The sequence below is a fragment of the Natrix helvetica genome, assembly GCF_964273705.1.
Source record: "Natrix helvetica genome assembly, chromosome: Z".
Taxonomy (NCBI): domain Eukaryota; kingdom Metazoa; phylum Chordata; class Lepidosauria; order Squamata; family Natricidae; genus Natrix; species Natrix helvetica.
Window position 1 is genome coordinate 55369915 of NC_138554.1, and position 27577 is coordinate 55397491.

Sequence of the window (27577 nt, forward strand, 5' to 3'; positions counted from 1 at the left end):
CAAGCGTAGCGCCTCCTCCTTCCAGATTCAAATACCCTCCCCCCACGTGAGGCTCTCCCTGAGGTGGTGGACTTCACCAGCGTTAGCCAGAGGGTGTGGGTTCAGGGAGCTGGATAGACTTACCCTGACCACAGACGCAAGCCTTTACGGGGACACAGCTGGCCCAGTGTCGGTGGTCCCCTCAGGACCTTACACATAACATAAACTGGCTGGAGCTGCGTGCGGCTCATCTGGCCCTTCGACACTTTCAGGCTCTTGTAGAGCAAAGACACGTCCTACTCCTGATGGACAACGTGGCCACGAAGGTGCATGTAAACAGGCAAGGGGGGACTCACTCCAGTGCCCTCTGGGTGGAATCCCAGCGCCTGGGCCATGGGCAGAGAGGCACTATTGTTCATCAAGGCAGAACACATATCCGGAGATGCCAACCACCAGGCGGAATGGCTCAGCAGCACCATGGTGGACCAGACGGAGTGGCAGCTGGAACCAGAACTGTTCGAGGAGATCTGCAGGAGATTCGGACAGCCAGTGGTAGACCTCTTTGCATCTCTGGAAAATCCCCAGCTCCCCAGGTTTTTCACACGGTTCCCGACTCGGGGAGCAGAGGGGAGCAGTGCCCTTTGCAGCAGGTGGCCCCCGGGTCTGCTTTATGCGTTCACCCCCCTCCCACTGATTCCAGGGGTGTTGGGAAAGATAGTGAAGGAAGGGGCGGAGGTAATCATGGTTGCCCCCTACTGGCCATGCAGGCCTTGGTTCGCGGACCTGTTAGGTCTGTCCATTGCCAAACCCTGGAGAATCCCGCAGGAGAAGATATCCCTACACCAGGGGGTCCTGGTCCATCCGGAGCCGCAATGGCTCCAGTTGACCGCCTGGTATTTGAGAGGGAGATCCTGAGAGAGGCAAGGTTCTCCTCACGGGTGATACAAACCATCGTGGCGTCCAGACGCCCGGCCACGACCAGGATTTATAACGCCACGTGGTCCACCTTTTGTACTTGGTGCCATAAGGTACATGTGGACCCCAAACGTCCCTCGCTGCTGAATATCCTGGTCTTCCTTCAGGATGGGCTCAATGGGGGCTTAGCCCATAACACACTTCGGAGACAAGTCCCGGCCCTGTCGACTGTTCTGGTCTTGGACGGCCGGGAGAGCCTGAGCCGTCATCTGGTGGTGAAGAGGTTTCTACGGGGGTGGGGGTGGCAAATCTTAGGCCCCAGGTAGTTCATAGGTTCCCCTCTTGGGATTTGTCCACGGTCCTCCTGGCCTTAGTGGATCCTCCTTTTGAGACTTGAGTACATGCGTCCTCGGGTACCACGAACCAGTGAGTTCCCACCCTAGGGACTGCCACTTTGGTACGTCCCACTCCTGGACACTCCTGCGCCATCAGCTGGAGAAGGAACGTTGGTCCTACCTTAACGTTCTTCTCAGCGTGGCGCAGGACGGTCCAGGTCCCACCCTAGTTATTGTTTTTTGGTTAGGTCCGGGTCCCCGGGCGCTACTAATGCTGCGGGCAGGGCCTGTTCTTCTTTTGTTTCTCTAGTTGGAGCTGCGCCTCGTCGGAATTGGATATCAGCAGAGGAAGCTGGAGGTGTGGCTTAAATTCTGACTCAGTCTCTTGGGCAAATAAGGATTGAACAACCCACTCCTGGACCGTCCTGCGCCACGCTGAGAAGAACGTTCGGGTAGGACCAGCGTTCCTTCTCAGTTTGCTTATATCTGAAGTCTTAATTGGTATTGGGCAAAGCTACTGTATTTTTTACAATATGAATTAGATAATTACCTATGAAATGATCCCTTATGGGTGCTCATAAGTATTTGGGCAAAAAGGGAACCTGATTATTGCTAGAAGTGCTGGGTCTACTGTTTGGATGTTCCATGGCATAAAAGTTCACTCAGCTTATCCTATATGGCTAACATACATGACTAACATAAAGTGATTTTCAAATAGACATCAGAAATCTTCGCAACTGCCTTGTCTGCCTTCTCTTGATTATAGTTTGAGGCTACAGTTCTTATTTCTTTTGCTTCTTTTTCCTGTCAAAAAATTAGTGAGATACACGTAGAGAAAAAAGGGATGGTGGGCAAATGTCAGCTTTGCTTTTGCTCCTAAATGATCGCACGATGCACCCTATTGAAAATGTATTGTTTTGACTCCTCTTCCCCTTCTCACTGTCAAACACCCAAAGCAGTAAAAAAAAAAATTCCCCTGGAGCAGGGCTTCTCAAACTCAGCAACTCCAAAGTACAAAGGCCTGGAATTCTGGAAGTTGAAGTCTACACAACTTAATTGTTGAGGTTGAGATATGCTGCCGTGGTTTATGTAGTATTTTAATATAGGATTTTTATTTTTGAAGCTGTCAGTATATTTCATCTCAGTTGAATTTATATCATTCTTAAGATATATTAGTTAATGTGTAGTATTTTAGTAATAATTAAAAATAATTGAGTTTTTCTGTTTTAGGAGTGGTGGAAACAGGTCTGTTCATCAATATGGCAGAGCGAGTTTACTTTGGCATGGAAGATGGTTCTGTTAGTGTACATGAGAAGCCGGTTCACTGACCTCTCACAATTATACAGCTCTATTCTGCTATCTTACTCTTCTGAAAAATTATCATCCTGATGCCAGCCTGACAACTTGCCTTAAAGCATTCAGTCTGGATCTCAGTGAATGGAATAAAAAGGTCCAGGGAATGTCATCTTAAAATCTATTTTTTAATGTAATTTTTAAAAAGTGATCATCATTTTGAATGTTTCAAACTTTTTATTTTTTTATATAAATAATTTACAAAAAAGTTACTTTGTGCAGTATTGGAATATTTTGACTGCAGTGCATTATGAGGGGAAGAAAGTAAATAAAATATGATATGGTTCAATTAAAAAAAAACCAAGATGTATTTTATTTGAAAGGGCTGTATACAGTTAGAAATCTTTTTGGTTCTGTATTTTATGTCTTTAAAATGATTTTAATCATTATTTTTAATTAGATAATGTTTTGTTATATTCTTTACAATGCAACTAATATTTTAGCAGTTGATTTTTGTAATCCAAATTAAATTTTAATTTCTGCTTAGAACTGACTTACTATATTTTGCATCTCCTTAATTGTTCACATGTTGCCATGAGAATTAATGTGTGAAAAACAGACTGTGTCTGGACTGTTCTAGCCAGTGTCACTGACACCACTCAATAGAGACTTGAATTTATTTATATCAGCACTGTGGGGAAGCCACATTTTCAAATGTTTCCAAAACAGCTTGGAAGAATTCTTGCCACAAAGATTGCTAAGCCAATATGAGCAATGTATTTATTAGTCACAATTTTAGTGTGTAAATTCAGTATTCCGTTATTTATTCCTAGTAGCAAAATATTCCAGTCTGTTCTCCAAAGTTGGTGGCGATAGCGGTCATGCATGGATTACCTAAATTTGGTAGACTCAGTAACCAATAAAACTCAGTCTACCGAAGTGATGTCATCGCCTCTGAGGAATGTCCTCCTGCTTTTTTAGACTCGGTTCGATCGGAACTGGCTGTGCTAATTGCTCTCTCCTCAACTTAATTATTCAAAATTGCTGAATTGGCTACTTTAATCTGTTTTAATTGACTTCTCCTCTAAAATTTTTACTTCTAAATTCCTAGTGAAGGACAGGATCGTTGATAATAGCTCCTCTCGGAGCCAGGGCTCTCAATTAGCCCCAGGGGTTCCTGAGAGGGACTGCCACGGTTTCTTTCGGGGGCTTTTAGCCTCTTGACTTTGCCTGCGATTGCAAAGGCTCCCCTGGACTCAGCGCTGCCTAGCACTGGCCGTTGGAGGCTCCGCTTAGTGCTGCCACCTCTGCTGGCTCTCCCTCGCCACCAAACGGCGCCACCGCCACCAGGAAAGCGCCGCCGCACACCGTCGCCACTACTAACTGCTCCCGCCACCGCTAGACCGCTGCTGCTGCTGCCATCACCTCTGCACCCTCCTCTAATGGTCCACGCCATTGCATGGCAGCAAGACTTAAGCACAGGTCTTCTAACCATTCTACTCCACGCAGATTTTCTTCTTCTGGTTCCAGACGCAGGAATAGTGATCTCTTGGCCTCTTCATCGCATGAGTTACCTGGCACATCCAGCCAACTGTCGGTTTTCGGAGAGGAGGAACGCCCTGCACGAGATTCAGATCTTTCTGAAGACGAGGGCCTTTCCCCCAACCCACCTACCTTTGTCGATCTCTTTAAACCTGGTGTCTTTCAGTCTCTTCTTTTTAAAGCCAAGAAGATCGCTGGCATCCCTTCACCCAAGACACCTCAGGGAACGGAGGCAGACACCACTGACCCCCTCCATCCAGCCTAAAGTGGAAAAGGAGGTGATTCCATCACCCAGACACTTCATAGACGTGGTCCAGAACCAATGGACATCACCAGGTACAGGCCCCCTCCCTTTGGACAAGCGTCTGTATAACGTGGGACCAGAACTCACCAAGGCTCTAGAGGTACCTTCTATTGACTCGTCTGTAGTTAGCTTGTCCTCTCATAATGCAGCCTCGGCAGTTCCGGAGGAAGCTCTTCGCCCTGAAGACAACAGAATATAACAAACTCTGGTCAAGGGACATCAGGCCTCGGCTTGGGCCGTCAGGGCAGCTACGTCTACTTCTTTCTTTAGTCGCTCTGCCCTCTTATGGTTAAGACAACTTCAAGGGAGACTTCTGGCCAGGGATTCTAGGGCTCTCAGGAACATTAACAAATTGAAGGCAGTCCTAGAATAAACTGCAGATGCCTCCTTAGACATGGCCCGTTTTGCGTCCAAAGCCATAGCATCTTCTATCACCACTCGCCGGCTCCTCTGGCTGAAGCAGTGGCAGGCGGAGGCCCGAGCCAAATGGAGACTGGCCTCCTCTCCCTATTCCTTCTCTCTTCTCTTTGGTCCTCCGGGGGGCTGGAGACCAATCCTCAATCTCAAATTTCTAAATCAATTCATCAGGTACAGGAGATTCAAAATGCACTCTCTCCTGTCAATCCTGGAGAGTGTGCGCAAACACAATCACCTCACATCAGTGGACCTCACGGAGGCTTACTAGTAGAGTCCAAGGATAAGCGGAAAGTCCTGCAACTGGCCACTAAGAAGCAGGAGGGTCGGAATCAGTCCTTTTTATTGTAGGCAGCCCTTTTGTGGAGGCTGAGCGGGCGGTCTTGAGGGCAGCTAACCTTTCTGAGACTGTAATTCGGATTATTCAGGCTTCTCGCCGCCCAGGCACTAACAGGATCTATGAATCAATGTGGCAGACCTTTATTACATGGTGCCGCTCTCGAGATGCCACCCCCCTGGAGACTTCGGTCCCCCAGGTTTTGGAGTTCTTGCAACAGGGGCTCCTCCTGGTGCCGTCTGCTAGGCAATGCCAGCGGGCGACACCTAGGAGTAGATCCTTCTCTGTGATGGGCCCAACCCTCTGGAATGACCTCCCCCCAGACATTCGAACTGCCACCGACCTCCGCTCCTTCCGGCAAAAGTTAAAGACTCACCTATTTCGATCAGCTGGCCTGGCACTTTCTTAGTTTTATCTCCCGGGATTTATTATTTAATTGGGTTTTAAGGGTTTTATAGGTTTTTTAACGTATTATATTTATTATTCGATTACAGTCTCATAACCTCCTTCACCAGTATTAATTTAATTGTTTATGTATGTATTTTATAATGTATTTTAGTGACTGTACACCGCCCCGAGTCCTCTCCGGGAGAGGGGGCGGTCTATAAGTGTGAATAATAAATAAATAAATAAATAAGGGGCTCTCGCCAAACACCCTACGGCAACAGGTGTCGGCTCTCTCTTCGGTTCTCTCACTTCACTGGGATGAACTTCTTTCCTTGCACCCTCATGTCCGCCACTTCGTTAAGGGCGTAACTAATCTCTGTTCTCTTGTCATACACCGTTTCCCCTCGTGGGATCTAGCCAGGGTCAGTGACTTTCTCACTGAACCGCCCTTCGAACCTCTCGGGTAAACCTCATTGCATCATCTTACACTGAAGACAACCTTTCTGGTGGCCATCACGGCACGGCGGGTGTCGGAATTGGATCTGACCTGTGTGTATTTCATCCAGACCGTGTGGTTCTTCGTCTTGATCCCACCTTTGTTCCAAAGGTAAATTCGTTCTTTCATCGATCTCTCTTCCAAATTTCTGTCCTAATTCTTCTCACAGACTTGAACGCAAATGGCACAGGTTAGACATGCTTTTAAGATCTGTATCACCAAGACAGCCGTCTTCAGGCGCACCAAAGCTCTCTTCGTGTCTTTCTATCCCACAAATAAGGGGCTAAAAGCTTCTCCATCAATGGTTGGGCGCTGGATCCGATCTGTCATTTCAAGAGCTTACCTGGCACATCACCTCACTCCTCCATCCAACATCATGGCACATTCCACGTGCAGTGCGGCTACGGCGGCGGCGTGGACAAGGCAGGCCTCGGTGGAGGAGATCTGCAAGGCGGCCACCTGGACTACTACTACCCCCTTTATCCGCCATTATAAGGTGGATAGATAGCTTCGGCCAATGCGGCATTCAGAGGCGGGTCCTTCAACAAGTTCTTCCTTCTTCAAGCTCCTAGCCCGTTCCCATTCCCACCCGGGGGCAGGCCTTGCTTTGGTACGTCCCATGCATGACCACTGTCTCCACCAACTTTGGAGAATGGGTGTTGGTTCTTACCTGATATGCCCCTTCTCTGGGCAGGTGGAGACAGCGATCATCCCCACCCTTTCAGGCTCTAGCCTAGTTCGCAGAGGGAGATCTGGGAAAAATACTGGAGCATCAAGGGATTGAGAGCAATCGAACAATGCACAGCAGTCTTATCTCCTTTGTCAAGAAAGCGGGAGGACACTCCTCAGAGGCGATGACATCACTTTGGTAGACTCAGTTCTATTTATTACTGGCTGAGTTAACCCATGTGTGACCACTGTCTCCACCTGCCCAGAGAAGGGGTGTGTCAGGTAAGAACTAACGCCCCATTTTAACAATTATTTATGGACATGATTTTGTGTTCAATTCTTATTAAAAGCTGAGAATTGTTAATCCTTGGCATGTGATGTAGATGCTGTAACTAAACAGATAAAATTTGAATCTTCTTGAATGAACTATAAATGTAGCAAGAATAAGTTGTGTAATTGAGTCATACTTTATTCCTTAATGCATTGCCTGATCAAAAATATGACTTGATACTTCATCTATTGTAGCATTTAAATAAAGTACTGCAGTGCCAGCCATGTGATTGTATGTTTGAATATCTTTTTGGTTGATTTTCTAAAAAAATGCTTGCAGGATAACTCAAGTGGTATTCCTTTCTCCATCATCCTACTCTAATAGCTAGCTTGACGTTAGAAAATCACAAATAAAATATGGAAGTGGTAGATCATCCTCCGTTCTTCATTCTTTTAATGTACCCAATGCAAAAATGTCATTTTCTTATATTTTAACCCTAAAATTATTTTTCACTTCATTGTTTTTTATTATCAGATAAAAATTAATTAATAAAGTACATTTTGTGGCTTTTATTATCAAGTCAGTGGGCTGAATGTTCAGGATTGTTAATTCCTGGATTCATACCCCTTGTGGCTTGTTACTGGGATTCATGCCCTTCCCAGGTGGTGGTGGATAACTATAATGTCACCTTCTTTAAGGGAGGGGATGATTTGCCCGCTCCACTGTACCCACTGGACAACTTTTTTTCTGTCTCCTGTTATTGAGAAAGTGGTTTGGTTATAGATTCAAAGATTCCGATAAGCCCTTTCAAACAGGAATTGGGCCAGGACATAGGACAAAGATGGCATTGATCATGGTTTTGGATGAACTATGGAGGAGCCATTATTTTGCTGGCTCTTGATCTTAATGGTTTTAGGTATAGGTATCAGCCATTGTATCCCATTGCCTGCCTGTAGGGATTAGATTTGGAAATTGTACTTAGCTGTCAGTTGTCAGTTCCAATTGATGTTGGAGAGATGAGAGACTGAATCTGGCACCCTCAATATCTGGGGTGCCACAAGGCTCTAAATCAGGGGTGTCATACTGAAGGCCTGGGGACTGTACCCAACCTGTGAGGTGCTTAGGTCTGGCCTGCATGGCTGTTCTGAAAACAGTGAAGGTCCAGTGTCTCTGGCAGTGAAAATGGAGCTTGAGAGGGCTGCGTGTGGCTCTTCTGAGCTCCATTTTCACTGGCAGGTTGGAGGCCATTGCAGCCCAAAAAAGCTCACGTTTTCATAACAGGGTTGCAGAAGGCCGTCACAGGCAAAATAGAGCTTGGGAGCCTGTTTTTGCTGGCAGATTGGGTGACCACAGGCACCCTGACACAAGTGATGTTGAGCTTGCCATGCCCACCCCAGCCACACCCACCCTGGCCTCCCAAGGTCAAACAACCCTGATGCAGCCCTCAGTGAAATATTGACACCCCTACTCTTGCCTGTTCTGTTTAACATCTATATGAACCCATTGAGTGAAGTCATCCATCACTTCCTGAGTTAGGTATCACCAGAATTCTGATTATATCCAGGTATATGTTTCAGGTATGAGCTGATCAAGTAATGCTGTCAGTAAGCTGTCTCAGTATCTAGAAGATTATCAAGCGGGGGAGAAAGACTAAAGTTCAAAGCTTTTTCATAGGCTTTCTGGATCCAAGACCATGCACAACATTCACTTCAATTAATCACTGAGTATTGTGGAAAGAATGGCTCTAGCATTGATATTCCAAGAAATCAAAGCTTTTCTTCCTGCTGTGCTAACTGAACAAATTCATGGTCCTCCAGTATTGTAGCAAGGCAGTGTCTTTGAATGAATTGTTTTTGTAATTCATTGGATATGAATTCATTAACACTTTTTAGAGTAGTATGTCGTAAGATACACATAAAACTCTATATAAAATTAAAATTTGTAATGTTAATTTCAGAGAACATGTGATGAACACTTGTTTAACCTTAAATGCACCAGGCTCCACATCCCAACTAAAAATAAAAATTGTTGAAGTTCTCCTTCTCTTATGATGTTGAAATGCTGAAGACACTCCCCAACTATAATCAGTAACTTTGATGGAAGATATAAAAGGAAGTTTTGTGAAGAAACCTCTCCTTAACAGACTTTCCAGATTAGTTTTTATGCTGCATTGTATCAAAGGGGGAATGCACATCTGCATCCAACTATAGCAACCAACTAAAATTCACAGGCATATCATCAAAGCAATGCAATATTGATTTTAATATAGTAATATTTAATATTTAAGTTTTCAAATAACTAGCTGTTGCCTTCATTTTTGCAAAAATCAAGGAAGAGACCAATCCCATAATGAAATTCACTGGCTGCAGTTCTGTGACATACAAAGACAGCTAATTCAAGTTTCTGTTGATTTTAGTGAGCAGTGTTTTATTCAGTTGTTTGTGATAGTAGCCACCATTAATTCAGTAGTGAATAGTGGCAAATATTATTTGCCAAATACATCTTTCAGGCCTCAGTAAGGATTGTCACGCAGAGACTTTGTGAGTTCTTGGAAAAAAGTTGTCTGCTGGGGTGGTTGGAAGCAAGGATATGTTACTCTTTGAGAGCCAGTTAGTCTAATGGTTAAGGTACCAAATAAGAAACTAGGAGAAACTATTCTCTCCTTAGGCATGAAAGCTGGCTGGGTGATACTGGGCAAATTATTCTCAGCCCAACCCTTGTCATAGGGTTGTTAGAAAAATAGGAGGAAGGAGTAGTATGTTCACTTCATGGTGAAATGGGTAGCAAACAATTTTAATAAATAATACCATTGTTATTTATAAAAACAATATGTGGGATATAAATATATACATAAATAAAATAAATATGGAAATAGATGGAAGTAAAGTCAAAAGTTACTATTCATTGCAATAGATAATAGCCAGGAGACTACTACTTTAGACATAGCAAAACTTTTACTATGGAAATTTTTATAACCTGGCTAATAAGATACGTTTAACAAAAACAATTGTAAGCTTTTATCTTTCTATATTAAAATTAGAAGACACTGCCACTGAATGCGAATGACATTTTGGCATTTTATACTATGATAAGTTATATACATAAAATAATAATCAAACCAAAATTTGCAATTAAAAAGTAGTGAACAAAAATATTTAGTTTAAGACTTGTGTAGAACAAGTCATGTTTCAGGTCATATTTATGCAGAAATACCGAACATTCAAAAAGATTCACGAACTTTTAAATACCACTGTATAAATCAGCTTTTTCAAACTTAGCCACAGCAGTATTTTCATCCATCTCCAGAACCTAGATTACTTTTGGTACAGTGAAAGCTTGGTTGACGCTATATCTGTGATGCTGAATAGTTTGGAACAATCCTAGCTGGTTCATTTGAGGAAACCTTTTTGTTGTGAAGCATCACAATATCCCATAATTGTCAATTCACTGTGCTAAATTGACCATGAGTCTGACTCATGCAAAGTGCTTAACACTTTGTACCAGTTACATTTGTCTATTTCAATATATGTGTGAAACAAAAATTAGAAACACATCCAAAATGCATTGAATTCTACACATGCCAAAAAAGGATGGAAGAACCCGTTCATAACAGCAGGTATTTGGGGTACTACTTTTTGTGAATTAAATGTATCTAATGGCATTTTCAAAGTTCCAGTTCAACAACTGAGTTTTTAAAGTAGTTTCCTTTTTTTATACAAAGTTATGGAGCCAAATGATGACTTTAGTTTTTCTGTTAATGCAGATTGGGGAATGGTTACTGGTTGATGAACATTTCTTTTCCTTAAAATTTAAAAAAAAATATTCGATGTGATTAGAAATATGCTTATTATGAAAGTTCATTAGTGAACTTTCATAAATGGTGATTGGTATATGAACAGTTAAAGCAATATAACTACACTTAAAAGAGCTGCTTCTTAAATTGCAGAGCCAGTAGAGACACTGGGCAATTGTCACAGGTCAATTGCATTGCTAGAAAATGAAAAGGTTGCTCAAGAAAGATTTGTCTTCTTTAAACTTAGATACTATCCCTTATGTAAGGTCTTCCCCAATTCTCAGATTCCTAATTGCATATTTATAACCCACTGCTAAAATATTTCAATGTTTCTTAAATGCAAAAATGTAAATCATAGGTGTTATAAAAGTAAAATTAACATATATTTAACCATTTCATCTAGACTAATATGGGTGCAAGAAACTTACTGTTTTTTAGAGGATGTCTGGAAGAAATGTGGTCAATCGCAATGAAATCATATGAATGGGAGCTACTTGGAGTTTTACTGTTAACTTCACCCCTAAAGTTCTTTTCTGTTTGGCAACTCGTTATCTACCTTTGTGTGACTGTACATGTCAGCATCTGACATGGGTTAGGATATGACACAGAAGATAGGTTGTGAGTTTTTCTCTCTTCTAAATCACTTTGTAAATATCTGAAAACCAGTTTGATTTTATGAACATGTTATATGCATACTGAAAAGTATGTTTGTATTTTAAGCTGCCAAAATGATTAAGAAACAAATATCAATACATAATATTCAAACAATTACATCACATAGAAGGACAAGAAATGTTTTTCAGGAAAAGCTGCAAAATTTCAGAAATTCCATATAAATTAAAAACAAACACTGAATTGAAAGCTAATATTTTTAAGGTTGTCGTCTCCTACATGCTGACAAAAAAATATCTAAAGGAGACATAAAAAGTTTCTCTACTCTAACAAAGTTAGTTTCGTAATACAATTTAATATAGTAAAAAAATCATTTGGTTCAATTACAGAGATGTATATCACTTAAAGAAATATTTCATGTAGAAAGCAGCAACAATGTCTTTGTATGGAGTATCTGAATCAGACTTGGTCCGAGGGAGATGGCATAATTTACAGAAAGCAGGAGAGCGCAGCAGAAGGCTATGTGAAAGGCCTATGAAGCTGGAAGATACCCAGTACAAAGCTAGTATCTGAAATAAAAGAAGAAAAGGAAAAAGGACATACTAATTTTAACAAAATGAATAAAAGTAGTACTATTGCCAACTAGTCACATCATCTCTCATTAAAACTATCCAAATAAAAAAAAAAAGCTTGAGTAACGTGTTATCCCATTTCCTTCCTAGGAATTCTGAATAAGGCGTTATACGCCCCTAATTTTATCTTTATAAATGTATCATATATTAGGATGAAGAATAGTGAATAACCATGGCTCCATGAAATCCTATTTAGAATGTCTGACTGAAATATTCAGCAATTTCCACATAGGAAGCCATCTTAAAAACTGAGCTTCATAAACCATTGTTTCCATGCAGCATTTGAAGTTACTGATTTTAATATGTCAGATTGTTTTTTTCAGTTGCCATGTAGCATTATAATTCACAACTGTTTATCACCAATTAGCTCATATGAACATTAGATCCTACCTCAAAAATACATTCTTCCAAGTAGGTCATTTATGTGGCAAAAGAATATGTATTGATAATGTGCAGCAAGATTTAATGTCTTATTTTATGATTTGTAGATGATCTCTAAATTCTATTGTGGCACATATAACACTAGTTGGACACAATGAGTTTAGTAAATAGAAAATATGACTTGGTGAGAGGAAGATTTGAATTCAAATTCCCACTAGCCATCACACAATGTAGGAAACAGCACTGTAAGTATTTATAAACTAGCAATACCAATCTAAAATAGCAATAGCACTTAGACTTATATATCACTTCATAGCACTTTACAGCTTCTCTAAGCAGTTTACAAAATCAGTATATCAGCTCCCAAGAATCTGAGTCCTCATTTTACCGACCTCAGAAGAATGGAAGGCTGAGTCAACCTTGAGCCAGTGGGAATCAAACTGCCAGTCTGCTGAAAAACAATATTCTTAATAATATGATTCCCCAATGTTCCCAACATTGAACATCCAGATCAAGCCATTCAATGTTGGAAGCAAAGACTTTTTGCAGCTAATATAATATACTATACTAACAAACTTACTGATGGAACATTTGAAGCAATGGGGATCATTAGCACAGAGACTACTCGAAAAAAGTTGGTAGCATACTTCCAAATCCAGGATGTTTCAGTTTTTCTTAAACTAAAAATCTGGAAAGACAAATTAGAAACAGTAAGAAGAAATATCAGTTAGGATTATATTTATTGAATAATGTTCTGGACAAATTAGCTGATTATTAACATATTTACATGTAACCTGATACGCCTGTTTTTACAGCCATAGTATTCTACAGTATGATGGAGGGCCTTATGACAGGGAATTACAAGTCAAGAATTAGAGATTTTGATAATCAAACACAATAATAGAACTACAGAAATGACTACATGTAAAGTTGCACAATTGAGAAGATTAGGGCAGGAGGTATTGATGCCAAGTTAAAGTACAATTGACAGAACCCATTCTGTTAAGACTTTGTATGTATTTTTATGTCCATGTTTTTTCATTAAACCAAACCGTAACAGCATAAAATATGTTTAACAAGTATCTTTTAAAGTTCTTTTACAAAATTAAATTTTAGAATCCCCAATATACTCAGAAATATTCTTTATATCAAAGTACACATGCTGTCAACGTAAGCAATTTTCTTTCTGTGGACAAAATTACTCTGTATTTGGTAAATTAATTTTTTTATCACTTGTTCTGAAGTCTCACAGGCTGTCTTGTTTATGCTAATTATTTTATGATCCGGAATGTCTAAACTATTTCAGACTAAGGACTCAAGGTTAGTCCCTACATTTTGGAATAATATATAACCATTGGCAATGATATCCACACATACTAAATCAGTTTGTTTCTAATGTAGCTACATGAGAAATGGACTGTAGATCTACAAATTAAACCTACATAGCAACCATCTGGCTATTTAGATCAACTATCTACATACAATCTGCTCCGGAAATTAAGATAAATTCTGTCTATGAGATCTGGAAGTAGAACATTTGTTTATACTAAACCCTTCACTAACAAGATAAGTGAAAAGGACAAGTAAATATGAATCCACCTTCTGCAGGTAAATCGCAGGTAATTATTACCTCAGTATTGCAATTAAAAAAAGAAAAGAAATTAAGAGTCTTTCATTAAAGATTGCTCCGATAGGCACCACTTAGGTATTTTTGACAGGAATTATAGATATGCTTTCATGAGGTACAGAAAAAAGTTGTGTGTCTTATTTTTTAGTATTAAAAGTTTGAACCCTGGTGAGATCACTTCCGGTTCCTGTAGGTGACGGACGTGTTGTCCGCTGCTCGTCTCCCTGGTGGGCTCCATTCAGGAGCGCAGGGGACCCTGGAGGGGTCTTCTGCCGCAGCGCGGCTTGGTGGAATCCCCGACTTGGCGGCAGCCGGCAGGGGTGTTTTCAGCCTCGCCCCAGGAACCAGGGAGCGGAGGGGGGGCATGAGGCAGCTGCGGGCTGTCTGCCCTTTCACCAAATGGGCTCTGGGAGGAAAGAATTAAGCGAAAGAGCGGCTGAAATGCCGGTGGGGAGAAATCCACCATAATCTCTTTAATCACCGTTAATAGATAAGCAGCAGACTATTGTAAGTTTTTGTTCAATCCATTTGAAACTGGAAGATTAGAGGGGGGTGTTTCTTTCTCTTTACACCCCCCCCCCTCGGACAAAGCGGCATTTGAACTATCTCTCTATATATATTGGAATGGAGAGAGAATAAAGGCTGACTTGCCACTTGTACTAACTATCTGAGAATGATTGATGTCACAGCTGCAAGAAGTGACTGCTGAGCTGTTTTCTTAAAAGGAAAAATCTTTATGGAACTCCTTGTTCTTCTCCCTGTGGAAGGAGGAGTCAAGATGGCGACCCTCTGTCTTTGTTTTTGTACCTATAAATGAAACCTGCCTTTTGAAACTACCTTCGGAAAAAAAAAATCTCTGGTAATTGTCTTAATACCCCCTCTGAAGGCGCTCTGGACCTCTCCCGTTACATGGTCTTCCTGATTAATTCTGACTATTTGACTTTTCCTCTTTCTGGTGTACCTTCGTGCCTTGGAACTGTGAAGGAGAACTAACTTTTTATTTTTGGATTTGCCTGCCCCCTGGGACCGACACAGCTGCACGCTCCACTGACGCCATTCTCTTTGTAAAAGACTTATCACCTCTGAACGCAGATAAATGGGGCCCAAAAAACCTCCAACGGGCAAGTCATTCTCGGCTCCTGCCTCTGCCACCTCCAGTCCAAGCATGCAGCAGACGAAGATTACTTCATTGTTACAACAAGAAGGGACTGGAGAGAGCTCAAAAGAACTATCTGTTAACCAAATGTTTCAGGAAATTATGAGGGGTCAAAATGAGTTGAAAAAAGAGGTGACAGATCTTAAAGATGAACTCAGAGCTGTACAACAACATTTAACAGAAAATAAACAAAGAATTGGGGTTTTGGAGGATGGGGCAGCTGGATTGGGGGAGGAGGTTAAGGCAGTCTGGAAGGGAAAATTAGAATTGGAAAATTTTATGGCAAAAATAGAACTTGAAAGAATGTCCTTTTTTCTCAGATTTCAGAACCTACCAGAGACAGAAAATGAAGATCTTAAGGATATTATGAGTACAATTTTAGCAGAATATATTAAGAGAAATAAAGAACAGTTGTGGTGGGATATGGATCTGGTTTACAGGATTAATTCAGCGTATGCTAGAACACACAATGTTCCAAGGGAGGGACATGTTAAGTTTCTTAGGAGGACCATGAGGGATGAGGTGCTAGGGGCCCAAAGGGAGGGACCATTAAAATATAAAGATAAAGAAATTACCATCCTTAAGCAAATTCCGAAAAAAATAAGGGAAAAAAGGAGGAAGTATTCCTCCTTATCAAAGAAATTATACAATAAAGGAGTTTGGTTTAGATCGTTATTGCCAGAGGGAATGTTGATTTTTTGGGAGGGAAACAGAATTAGAATTAATACAGTGGAGGAGGCTGAAGCCTTCATTAAAAAACATAGTTCTCTTCTAGAGGACGAAAATAGGGGAGGTGGTGAAAAAGGTAGTAATGTGCAAGATATGAAGGGGGGGCTGCGGCTCCACCTGGGGACAGGGAGGAGGGAGCAATATCGAAAAGGCTCAGGTCACAAAAATAAATGTATTTGAAATGCTATGATAATTGTTGATATACTAGAAAGTGACAAAGAAAGAGATGATTGAACATATGGTTGATATAATGTAAAACAAGATTCTGTTTATGCTTATCTTTTATACGTTGTTTTTAACATTGTAAAAATTGTGAGATTTGGGGGGATTTCTACCACTAGCACGGGAGCTGCCAAAATTTTCTTTGTACCCTTTTTACCTTTCCCTATAAACGTTCAAAAACCAATATAATTCTTTAAAAAAAAAGTTTGAACCCTAGTTTAAAAAATAGGTTGACATGGTCAAGATCATGTCAATAAATGGCTTTCTTTTCAAAGAACAGTGAAGAAGTTTCATTAACTGCATTGTCAGACTCTACTATTGTCCTTGGAAAAAAACCTTGGTTTATGAGAATCGGCTTTTTAAAAAAGAAGCTACTTCTATTCCTAGCCTGGTAGCATTCATTATACATCAGAAAGAAAAACATAAGAAAAATCTAGTACAGTTAGATATGGGTGTAGAATAATTCAGTCTCTTCATTAAAAAAATCACTCCCTCTTTTACTGATAGCATTAGGTGAGTCTGAATGTTTTCCTATTAAAAATAAAGCAATCACTGGCTTTTGCTGGCTTGATCGTTTTCTTATCTGTTTTTATTCTTGTGTACTACTCATAAGTCAAGTGGTCTGTTATATTAAATGTATTAAATAAAAATAAATGCCCTGAATTCCATTAGACCAAATTATCTGAAGTTCATATGCATTTAAAACAAATTTCCTGCCATTATGCTATACATTTGTGGGAGTTCTAGAAAGCTGGACATTTGTTTGAATCCAAACTATCTCTTTTGCTAATTTTGAAATACTTATGTGTTGTGGCCCAGCCAGTGCCGCTGTCACCAGACTCCGAGAGTGATACTCCATACGAGTCAGCTACAGAAGGGATGTGCGATCCTGGACAGGATTCGGAGGCTGAGCAGGAATCCGAGAGTCTGGTCGGCCACCAGGTGGCGCCAGAGGCATGGAGCAGCGGTGAGAGCGAGAGGAGGAGGACTCCCGTTGCCCTGCCTTGGAGCAGCGGAGAGGATAGTGACTCAGGACTTAGTAGGGCGTTTCGGGATGCTCGTTTCCGGCGCGCCCACAAACCCCAGGAGCGTGGGCGTAATTATAGGCAGTAAAGAGCTCTCAGGTGCTGTTGGGAGACGCCCTTTTTAGGTTATAAAAGGGTTGACTCTGGACAGGCTCTGCGTAGCAATCAACAAAGGACTTTGGACAGCAACTCTAGTCTGAGATCCTGGCAAGCTGGATTGCTGCTTTTGTGTGTTCTGTCTTTGTGAGTTCTGTCTTGGTGGCTTGCTGCCACAAAGCCTCTTGTCTGTTGGTGTAATAAACCTTGTTCCCTTGTACTGTTCCGGAGTGTGTGTACTGTGTGGGCAACAGAGGAAGTGGGGGGTCAGAACACTTATGAACTATTCTTCTTTGCATTATATCACCCAGATCCTTAAACTTTATCAATTGTAACAATTCAATTTTAAAATGATTGACACCCATACCTAGTGAACAAAAGCCAAATGAGGGAACACTATGGATCATTATAGTAGGTAAAATAATAAAACTAGAACTTGCTCTAATCCAATTATTGTTACTATTACGTATCCTTCTCCCAGCTTCAGTACACTTGCCATTTTGCTAATTTTATGGTAATTTTATTTAGTTTTTATGAGCAGCCCAGTGTTGTTGAGTATCATGCAGCATACAAATTTAATAAATTATGTCTTAGGTGCTACCTGAATCTTAAATCTACAATATAGTCAGCAGCGGTAGCAATGACTGCACTTGTTTTAACATTTGTATTGTCAGAAATTATTGAAATCAAGTAAAGGCATACAATTTCCAAATGAAAATTAAATATAAAAGTGTTCTTGAGGGAGCATGTTGATATTTCACCAAAGTTTGAATGATAGGAATGCAAATACCAGCCCTAACTTTATTTAGTGTTTTCCTCCCTGTACTTTGTAACTTGTTTAATAATTGGCTGTTTCCAATTCTATATGTACTAACTGTGGATATTGTGTCTACATCTCAATATTTCTTGTTTAGTGTTTTGAAAACTGTGGAGAGCCTGTATTAAATTAGAATTATATAGACAGAATAAATAAATTACAAGCTGTTATCTTACTTGGGTACAACAGCTTCTAATCCGCCCCATGATTTTATAATAGACCTAATACCTCTACTATCAGTAGATTGAGAAGTCCAAGAGTGATTGGCAAAATCCAAGTTGAGTCAGGTAAAGTGAGATCTTTAAACCAGAGTATGCCTCCTGTGGAAAACTGCTCCTGAATTAAAAGCCCTGTTGAAAACACACAAATAATTGGCATATTATTTATTGTAAATGTGGCAAATATTTTAGAACATTAGTACTGACAGTGAATTTAAACTAGGAATGATTGCTAGCAGATTATTTAAAAAGAACTAGCAACAGCAACTTCTGGAGGTTGGTTTTCTCCTACTCGGTTAGATCTATAAACACTAGAGCTAAATCTATCAATGGGTTAGACTAAAGTAATAGTTGAGAAGTCATTGCATTTTTTCCTCTTCAATTCAAATGTTTAAATTACAAAACTTCACTGATAATTATGCTTATATTTTGCATATTAAATATTATTCAGAGCTTCAAAGGTAAATAGGTCATCTGACACAGACCATTATTATTGTATCTCTGTCTGTCCATCTCTCTGCCTTGCTCCCTCTCTCTCACACACACAGAGTAATACGCCTGCCTCCTACTTCCTCACGACACCCCTTTAAGGTAGTTTGAGCTGAGAGAGAGAGAGTCAATTTTCATGCCCATATAGGTAGCGTTTTTGAATCAGTGTTGATCCCGACACCTGCCTAGATAGGTTCCTGCAGTTTTTTTGACAAGATTTCTGAAGTGGTTTGCCATTGTCTGCTTCCCAGGACTGAGGGAAAGTGACTGGTTCAAAGTCACCATACTAGCTTTGCAACCATAATGATATTAGCACTCACGGTCCCCCAGTTTTTAGCCTGAGGCTTTAACCACTACACCAAATTATCTCACTATACAAAGCTCTCTGCTGCACCAGATTTAAAAAAAAATTAATTGAATTAATTGAATTAATAATATTCAATGAATAGATTTTGCTGGTTAATTCTTATCGTTCTACTATTAACGCACTAACACTTAAATAATTATGTTGGATATTATTTATACTTCTTTCCTCATGAACTGTACAACCTGGAAGTCTATCTGAACACTCAGCTCCTGCATGAAGAACAGATGTTAGTGCCTGTACTCTAGAAAAATGTAAATGGCCCTTCTCTGCTGTTGTTCAGAAGACTGGTGAAAATCTGGCTCTTCACCAACCTTTGGTGAGGGAAGAAGAGTGAGATTCCTTACTTGATTCGATCTGTCCAGTGGTGGGTTGCAGGCGGTACGCCCCGGTACGGGTGTACCGGAGCCTGCCTGGAGCACCGCGTACCATTCCGGTACGGTGCTCCAGAGGGCCCACTCACCCTTCCGAGCTCCTTACCTGTCCTTTAAGCCTTTGGAGCTTCCGTACACGACACTTGCATAACACTCCGCTAAGCAGCTGGAACATTGCGGACGTTTGCGGAATTGTTGCAGGCAAGTACGACGCATGCGCGTGTGTGTCCATGTGGGTGACGCCGGGCCCATTCTAACCGTACTGGTTGGAACAGGATCCGGAACTCACCACTGGATCTATGGATACTTGCCATTTTACTATGTTTCTGTTTGACTATTGTAAACTACCCAATCATTGGGAATCAGACAGTACACAAGTTTAATTAATTATACTTACTTGCTGTAATCAACTTCAGAATTAAAATGATTTAATGGCAAAGCTAGAAAAAATATTAAGTCTGAAAAGAAATGTTTCTTTTAAGAAAGTAAATCACTGAGAAAAGAATTTTAGAAAACACAATAATTGAAAGCAGTACCTTCAGAATCTCCTTTGCCAATACTTAAATTACGTAAAGCTATGGAAACAAAGACCCATACTGGAAGCTGTACCCAAATGAGCAGGGTTGTCTTGAAAGGATGACAATTATCTCGAATATATAACTCTGAAACTATTCTTTTTATATTTCTTCTGTAGCATGCCCTGGATGGAAAGAGAAATAAAAGATTATTTTAGAGATTAACAGAACAGTCCATGAACTAAAATGGTTACTTCTACTGAAGTAGAATTTCAGTACATATCAAGTCAAGTCCATCTTGACTTTAAATGTTGCAATAAGGAAATTGTCTAGAATTAGAATTTAGCAGTATTTCTAAGGTAAGAAAGAACAGCACATTATATTAAAGCTATTGCTAGTGGAACTATTACTGTTAATTTTGGACTATTTTTAAAAAATGTAATTACCTGTGGAAAACATTTGACTTTCAGGAGCAGCTATTCAGCATTTTTATAAGTTGTGGGTGATCATTCATTTATAAATTGTGGGAGATCATTATAGCCACCTACTTTTAAAAAATTTAAGGATGGCAGCAAAAAGCCTCCAAGATTTAAATTATTCAAAGAAAAATAATGGTTAATGACATTCTATTTTTATTCCTGATCATAGTAAAAACAGATACTGTAAAACTTGGAGACTAAAGTTATTTATTCTTCATTTCTCATCCCACTCTTCTTAAAAGAGATGCCTTCTATATTGTATACCTGAAAACAGGGATTGCATTCTTTAATTGTAATTGATATGAGAGTGATTCTGAGAATCCTTTGGCAGAAAAACTGGGCAAACAAATGCTTCAAATAAATTTGTTCATCATATGTCATATTTGGGAACAGTTAGTGGGAATGTAAAGAAAATATTTTGAATAAAAGAGAAAAGATCAGAAGTTTACTTAGATCTCTATGAAATGCTAATCAGAAAATATACAAATAGCTGAAAGAAAAATATAGAAAAGGAGGCCAAATCCCAGAGCAAAACCTACAGTAGGATTACTGTACAAATACCATAGTAGGATATGGTACAAGCTTCTTACAAATGTTTGTTTCTCAGATAACCAATCCAAATACGAAATACTGAAGAACATATATTGGTATTTTATTGCGATTATTAGAGACATCTTACCTAGCCTCCTTTTCAGACCAATTGTGTTGCTTTGCAGAAACTGAAACTTCATAACGGAGCTGTTTGGCTAAGTATTCAATTTCAGGCTGCAATTTTTCTAACTAGCTGAAAAGACAAATAAGTCTTAATTATATAAAATACACATTTTCCCCCATACTATTTTTAAAAAAGTATACGCTTCATCCAGCCTCTTAGTTTCTAGGTCAGCATCTTAACACTACGCTATACATCATGTGACTTTTTTCACATATTTGTGTTAAAGATATTTTCCCTTCTAATGGAAATTTTAATGTATATCATAAAGTATAAACAATGAACAGGCAAAATAAGAAATGTTAGAGGGCATTCTGGATGACAAAGGATGAATACACTAAGAAAAAATATTGTGCACAGTAAAAAAGGAGAAAAAGGAAAGGAAGAAACAGATATTTATCCAGACTAATGAGAACTTGCTTACATAATTTAATTAAACTAAATATATTCCATACATCTCAATGCATCTATATACCCATATTACTTCATGTATCTGGAACTATTTCTAGATGAGGAAAAGTGAATGTTAGTCGCTAAAAGTTCAGGAGCTAAAGATGTGCCCACAAGGATGCAAATCCCAAAAAATCGAATGAATGATCATGCAGGTGCTACCATCTTTGTGCTGCCACACCTTTTTCACAAGTACATAAAGGTCTTAGCAGAATTTGGACTGCTCATCTAAATTTTACTATTTATATGCTGTCACACTTCAACATCACTCGGTGTAAAAAACGTGCACCCCACTTTCTTCGGGAGCGTCACTTAATATCCACATTCCGTAAATAAGAGCACAATCTACTAAGGAGAAGAACCCCCTCTGCAAAGTCTGAGTGGCAACCCTCCTTTTGGAACTCACGCGGGCGACGACGCGCTTCTGGAGGACGCTGAGAGGAAGAGTTAGGCCAGTGCGCAGGATGGCCGTAGCTGCCAACACCGTGGACCACCAGGGCAGCCCGGAAGCGACCTGCAGCGCTATCAACCCCGATTCTACCGTCGCGACAGGCACCGACGAAGAGAGCGTCTCGTACCAAGTCCCAACCCAGGGAGGGTCTCTGTGGTTTTCTTCGATACCCCCGGCGGGCGCAGGTGTACAAAGAAATCGAGCTCCCCCACAACGGCAAAGAACGTCGAGGCAGGAGCGGGAGCGCAGCCCGTAGCCGACCCTAAAGGCCATTCTAGCTCCAGCAAACGACGCCATCTTGCTGGCAAGAATGCGCATGCCCTCAGACGAAAAGTGGCTTTATAGCCACGGCCTAGGGCAGGATCCTCCAAACTTGGCCGCTTTAAGACTTGGGGACTTCAACTTCCCCAGATAGCTTGGCTGGCCGGGGAATTCTGGGAGTTGAAGTCCACAAGTCTTAAAGCGGCCATGTCTGGAGACCCCTGGCCTAGGCTAATATTTGGCTGGGTAATTCTAGGAATTGAAGCCGCGCATCTTAAAAATGAGTAAACATTGAGAAATACTGGCGCTAGCTTTTGAAACTTCCGGTTCCGGTTTTTTGAAGGCGTCTTTGGCGCTTTGAACGGAAGTGGAGGACCATAACAGTTGACGGTTAGTTTTCAACGGTACGCATGTGTGCATTCCCCCTCCTCCCCCGTTTTTGTTTTTTGGTTTGCACGTGGAATCGCTTTGGATGAAGAATGAGCTGTTTTGTTGTATTTGACTGAAGAATTAGGTTAAAGTGTTTTTGTTTTCATTTTTCCAACGAGAAATGTAAAGCGATGCTTTTGGTTGCTTACCGATAGCCTTGATTTGAAAATTTTTGATTCTCTCTCTGCGGTATATTATCTAGTATCTCACTCTCTACATTACCCCCAAATTACAGAAAGTTATCCTCAAGGAAAATCGCATGAAATGAGCGAGAAGGGAGAGATGAATCCCGACATAAAGTCACATTTGATTATTACTATTTCTGATATGTAACCTCCCTTATTTTCTATGCAGGTGTGCACTTTTGATTACAAAATAAGCAGAAAAGAAAAAGATATGCATTTTATCATACCAGCTCAACCACAATAATTTCCAGAGGAATAGCAATGTTAGTCAGGGCTGTTTTAAAACTTCTATAGGCATAGGCACATTGTTTCTTTATAAACCTTTGTTGCAGTGATAATCTGGATGCTTGAGGTTATAAATCTCTGCTTTTCAGTAAACTGCAGGGGATTTTTTTTCTTGTCCAAGATTACCAGTAAAGTTTTTGGTTCAAGCATTCACATTTATTTGTTTTTGTTTGTTTTTGTTTTGTTTTTATTGGATTTATATGCCGCCCTTCTCCCAAAGGACTCAGGGCGGCGTACAACATTAAAAAAAACATCCCAAAAGTTAAAAAGAAATTAAATACATATCCAAAAAAAAACAACCCCCCCCCCCGCATTTATAAGACAATACATTTAAAAATGAGTTAAAATTTACAGGCCAGGCCGGCTTGCTGGAAAAGCCAACTTTTTAGGGCGCTTCGGAAGGACCGGAGGTCAGGGATTATGCGAAGCTCCGGGGGCAGCTCATTCCAGAGGGAAGACGCTCCCACAGAGAAGGCTCTCCCCCTGGGGGTCACCTGCCGACACTGTCTGGCCGACGGCACCCTAAGGAGGCCAACTCTGCGGGATCGTACTGGACGGTGGGAGGCTACTGGTGGCAGTAGGTGGTCTCGCAGGTACCCTGGGCCTAAGCCATGGAGCGCTTTAAAGATCATAATTAATACCTTGAATCGCACCCAGAAAACAACCGGCAACCAGTGCAGGCCGCCTAAAAGGGGTGTAACATGGGAGCACCTAGGTACCCCGAATGACAACCCGCACGGCCGCATTCTGGACCAGCTGAAGCCTCTGGGTGCTTTTCAAGGGCAGCCCCATGTAGAGAGCATTGCAGTGGTTTGGGGTAGAGATGAAAAGTTGGGTACCATCAGCATATTGATGATACTGTACCCCAAAACCACGGATGATCTCTCCCAGTGGTTTCATGTATATGTTGAACAGGAGGGCTGAGAGAACCGACCCCTGGGGCACCCCACAAATGATGCGCCTGAGGGTCGATCTCTGCCCTCCAGTCAACACAAACTGCGACCGATCCGACAGGTAGGAGGAGAACCATCGTAAAACGGTGCCCCCCACTCCCACCCCCCCGAGTCATCGCAGTAGGATATCGTGGTCGATGGTATCGAAAGCCACCGAGAGGTCTAATAGGACCAGGACAGAGGAGCAGCCCCTGTCCCGGGCCCGCCAGAGATCATCGACCAACGCAACCAATGCCGTCTCCATGCTGTACCCGGGCCTGAAACCCGACTGAAACGGATCCAGGTAGACAGCTTCATCCAGGTACTGGGGAAGCTGACGTGCTACCACATTCTCGAGAACCTTCGCTACAAAGCGAAGGTTGGAGACAGGACGATAGTTGGCTAAAGAAGCTGGGTCCAGGGAAGGCTTCTTAAGGAGGGGCCTCACCACCACCTCCTTCAAGGCGGTGGGAAAGAACCCCTCTCTCAATTAAGTGTTGGTAATCACCTGGAGCAAGCCTCGTGTCACCTCCTGGGAAGCCGAAACCAACCAAGAGGGACACGGGTCCAGCACACAAGTGGCAGCACTGAGTCTCTCCATAATCCTGTCCATGCCTTCAGGGGTCACAGGGTCAAACTCATCCCAGATTGTCTCCTCAAGATTCATCCCCGTTGCTCGCTCGAATCTACCCAGTCAGAGTCCAAGCCTGTCCGGATCTGAGCGATTTTATCCTGCAGATACTGAACAAATTCTTCAGCCCTACCCTGCAAGGGGTCTTCCCCAGTTCCTTGGTTAAGTAAGGAGCAGGTCACTCTAAACAGGGCGGCTGGGCGGTTATCTGCGGACGCGATAAGAGTGGAAAAATTTTGCCGTTTTGCCGCTTTTATCACCACTAAGTAGGATTTAATATGAATTCTTACTAGTGTTCGATCAGATTCGGACCGGCTGGCCCTCCAGCCACTCTCTAGGAGTCTTTTCCGGCGTTTCATCTCCCGGAGCTCCTCGGTAAACCAGGGAGCCACCCGGGATCGACTCCGGGTCAGAGGCCGCAAAGGCACAACGTGATCCAAGGCCCCAGCGGCAGCCCTATCCCAGGCTTCCACTAGGGCTTCGGTCGAGTTGTGAGCAAGGGATTCAGGAAAAGTCCCAAACTCCATCAGGAACCTTTCGGGGTCCATCAGGTGCCTGGGGTGGAACTATCTAGTCGGTTCCCCCTCCCTGCGACGAGGGGTAGCGGTATGGAAGTCAAGCCTGATGAAGAAATGATCAGACCATGACAAGGATTGAATAGAAATATCCCCTAAATCTAGATCATTCATCCACTGCCCAGAGACAAAAATCAGGTCGAGCGTGTGTCCCCCATTATGGGTGGGGTCTTGAATTAACTGAGTTAGGTCCATACCTGTCATGGAAGCCATGAACTCCCAAGATGACTCGGATGTCTCACCAATGGAAGGCAGATTGAAATCCCCCAGGACCATGAGCCTGGGGAAATCAACCGCCAATCCAGCTAACACATTCAGCAGCTCCGGCAGGGCTGATGAAACATAGCAGGGAGACAGGTACGTAACAAAAAGGCCCACCTGAGCTCCAAGGCCCCACTTTACAAAGAGGGACTCACACCCGCCTATCTGAGGCACAGTGATCTCCTGAGGTCCGAGACTTTCCCTAATAACCACTGCCACCCCCCCCCCCGCGCCCCTGCCCTGGGCTCTCGGCTAGTGAAACGCCCGGAAGCCTGGTGGGCATAGTTCGCTAAGGGGCAAATGTGCAAATGTGATTGTAATGTGGACGGTTATTTCACTCCCTAACTTCCCACTTGTTATCTGTACATCTGCATTGAGTCTTGAAAACAAAATAAATATCTTTTATTTTTTTAGTGGAATATCAAATTTAAATCCAAATCTGTTATTTACATAAATTCAGTCAGTACGGATGCCAAACTGATGTCATCTGTAGAGCTGAGCATATATAAACATTTTTGTTTATTGCAATATTGGGAAATTGCATTGATAATTAACTGATCCATTATATCAGTATTATATTTGTCTAAGTATTAAACAAAATCAGATGTTATTTTTAGTAATTAATTTCTTTACCTTTAAACAATTTTTATTCTACATTACTAGAATTTTCTAAATCATTTAAAATGAAAGTATGAAAGAATTAATTTCATAATAATTTAAAAATATTTTATGCTTAGTTTAAAAATTCATGCTATAACAAACCCCCATGAATCTGGCCGTGTGAAACAAAAGAACACATGGAAGAATCTTTTTAAAATATGAAGGATTTATTACCTAAATTTGTCATCATAAGTAGTTACATTTCTTTTTGAAATCTTGTCTGCACTGAAATAATATGAATTGGTGCAGATACTGAAGAAAATTATATTGATGAAAAACCCAAAAAGGAAAGGTAAATTGTAGCATCATAAGTTAATTCAGTGATGATCATTTAGCAGAGCAGGTAATGGAAAAACAATTTTATTTAAGTATCTTTTGAATGCTTTATTAGATATTGAAAATACAATATATAGTAATTGATGCAAACCTGCAAAAAGAAAGATTATGCATAATAGTTGCAGAATATTTTTGTATATCCTTCAAGTTTTTTGTAGGTACTATGCCCTTTATTTCAAGGGATAATATGAACATAGTCTTTTAGAGTATATAACATTGAATAATCATGAAGATGTTAGCATTTATTCATTGTATTATATAATTTAATACAAGAATGATTCTCAATCTATGGTCTGCGGACCCATGGGGGGCTGCGATGTCACAGGAGGTCCGTGAAGGTTTGAAAAAAGGTTATGATTTAAATCTTAAGGGAGTCAGCACCATAGTCCACGGCCACAAAAGCTAATTAAAGGGGGTCCATGGTGAAGAAAAGATTGAGAACCAGTGCATTATAACAAATAATATTATCTGAATTGCACTCTGCTTCATCAGATATTGGAGTTTTGTCTTGAGAAATAGTATTTTAGGGTGTGCCGAGATACCAGTTATTGGGAGAAAAAGGAATAAGAGATGAGAGACAAAAGTTTTATTTGTAAGAGCAGTATTTCAGGGTGAAATTAACTCTTGTAAAGTGGTAAGAAATTTTTGTATTTTATATATTAAATATAAAATGCAACATGATCTTATATATAAGAGATTAGGCATCTCATGATGAAATTTCTCTTTTACTTAGTGATAGAATTCCAAGAGCTAAACAGCATCTACTCTTATTATTTAGAAGTAAATGTCAGGGTTCCAAATAACACCCCCAACAGAAGTAAAACTCCCAAGGCAGGCATTTTCCTCAAACCTTAATTTTATTAGAGATGTCATATTGGCACATCTGGGAAAACCCAAATCTGAAAGCCCCCGGGTTTTCCCCAGCCAAAGTGAAGTCA

General features: G+C 41.0%; 2 protein-coding genes and 1 long non-coding RNA gene across 7 annotated transcripts in view; 2 read left to right on the plus strand and 1 right to left on the minus strand.

Moving 5' to 3' along the window:
* The window catches only part of RPIA (ribose 5-phosphate isomerase A), a 29417-nt gene extending 26535 nt beyond the window's left edge, over window positions 1–2882 (plus strand). For all 5 annotated transcript variants that reach the window (XM_081931873.1, XM_081931875.1, XM_081931874.1 and 2 more), the window contains one exon: window positions 2460–2882. In XM_081931873.1, the coding sequence (XP_081787999.1) occupies window positions 2460–2557 (98 nt within the window). In that variant the 3' untranslated portion in view covers window positions 2558–2882. The remainder of the gene's footprint in view (window positions 1–2459) is intronic.
* A 6832-nt stretch (window positions 2883–9714) lies between these two features.
* On the minus strand, window positions 9715–22555 carry COX18 (cytochrome c oxidase assembly factor COX18). The gene is made up of 6 exons (XM_081969768.1): window positions 22040–22555; window positions 21151–21251; window positions 20014–20177; window positions 18261–18382; window positions 12941–13048; window positions 9715–11916 (listed from the first exon to the last, which is right to left on the minus strand). Exons 1-6 carry the CDS (start codon window positions 22400–22402, stop codon window positions 11746–11748), a joined length of 1029 nt encoding a protein of 342 aa, XP_081825894.1. The 5' UTR covers window positions 22403–22555; the 3' UTR covers window positions 9715–11745.
* A 42-nt stretch (window positions 22556–22597) lies between these two features.
* Window positions 22598–27577, plus strand: part of LOC309400957 — a 30825-nt gene continuing 25845 nt past the window's right edge. Inside the window, exon 1 of the long non-coding RNA XR_014176735.1 lies at window positions 22598–22735. This is a non-coding gene — a long non-coding RNA (uncharacterized lncRNA). The remainder of the gene's footprint in view (window positions 22736–27577) is intronic.

Excerpts from the sequence above, each read along its gene's own strand:
- COX18 (XM_081969768.1), bottom strand. The coding sequence starts at position 22,402 with ATGCGCATTCTTGCCAGCAAGATGGCGTCGTTTGCTGGAGCTAGAATG. Across the intron at positions 21,252-22,039 it reads AGAAGCGCGTCGTCGCCCGC|TTAGAAAAATTGCAGCCTGA; the intron begins GTGAGTTCCAAA and ends CTTTTCAGCTAG. Across the intron at positions 13,049-18,260 it reads TCAATCTACTGATAGTAGAG|ATTTTTAGTTTAAGAAAAAC; the intron begins GTATTAGGTCTA and ends TTGTCTTTCCAG.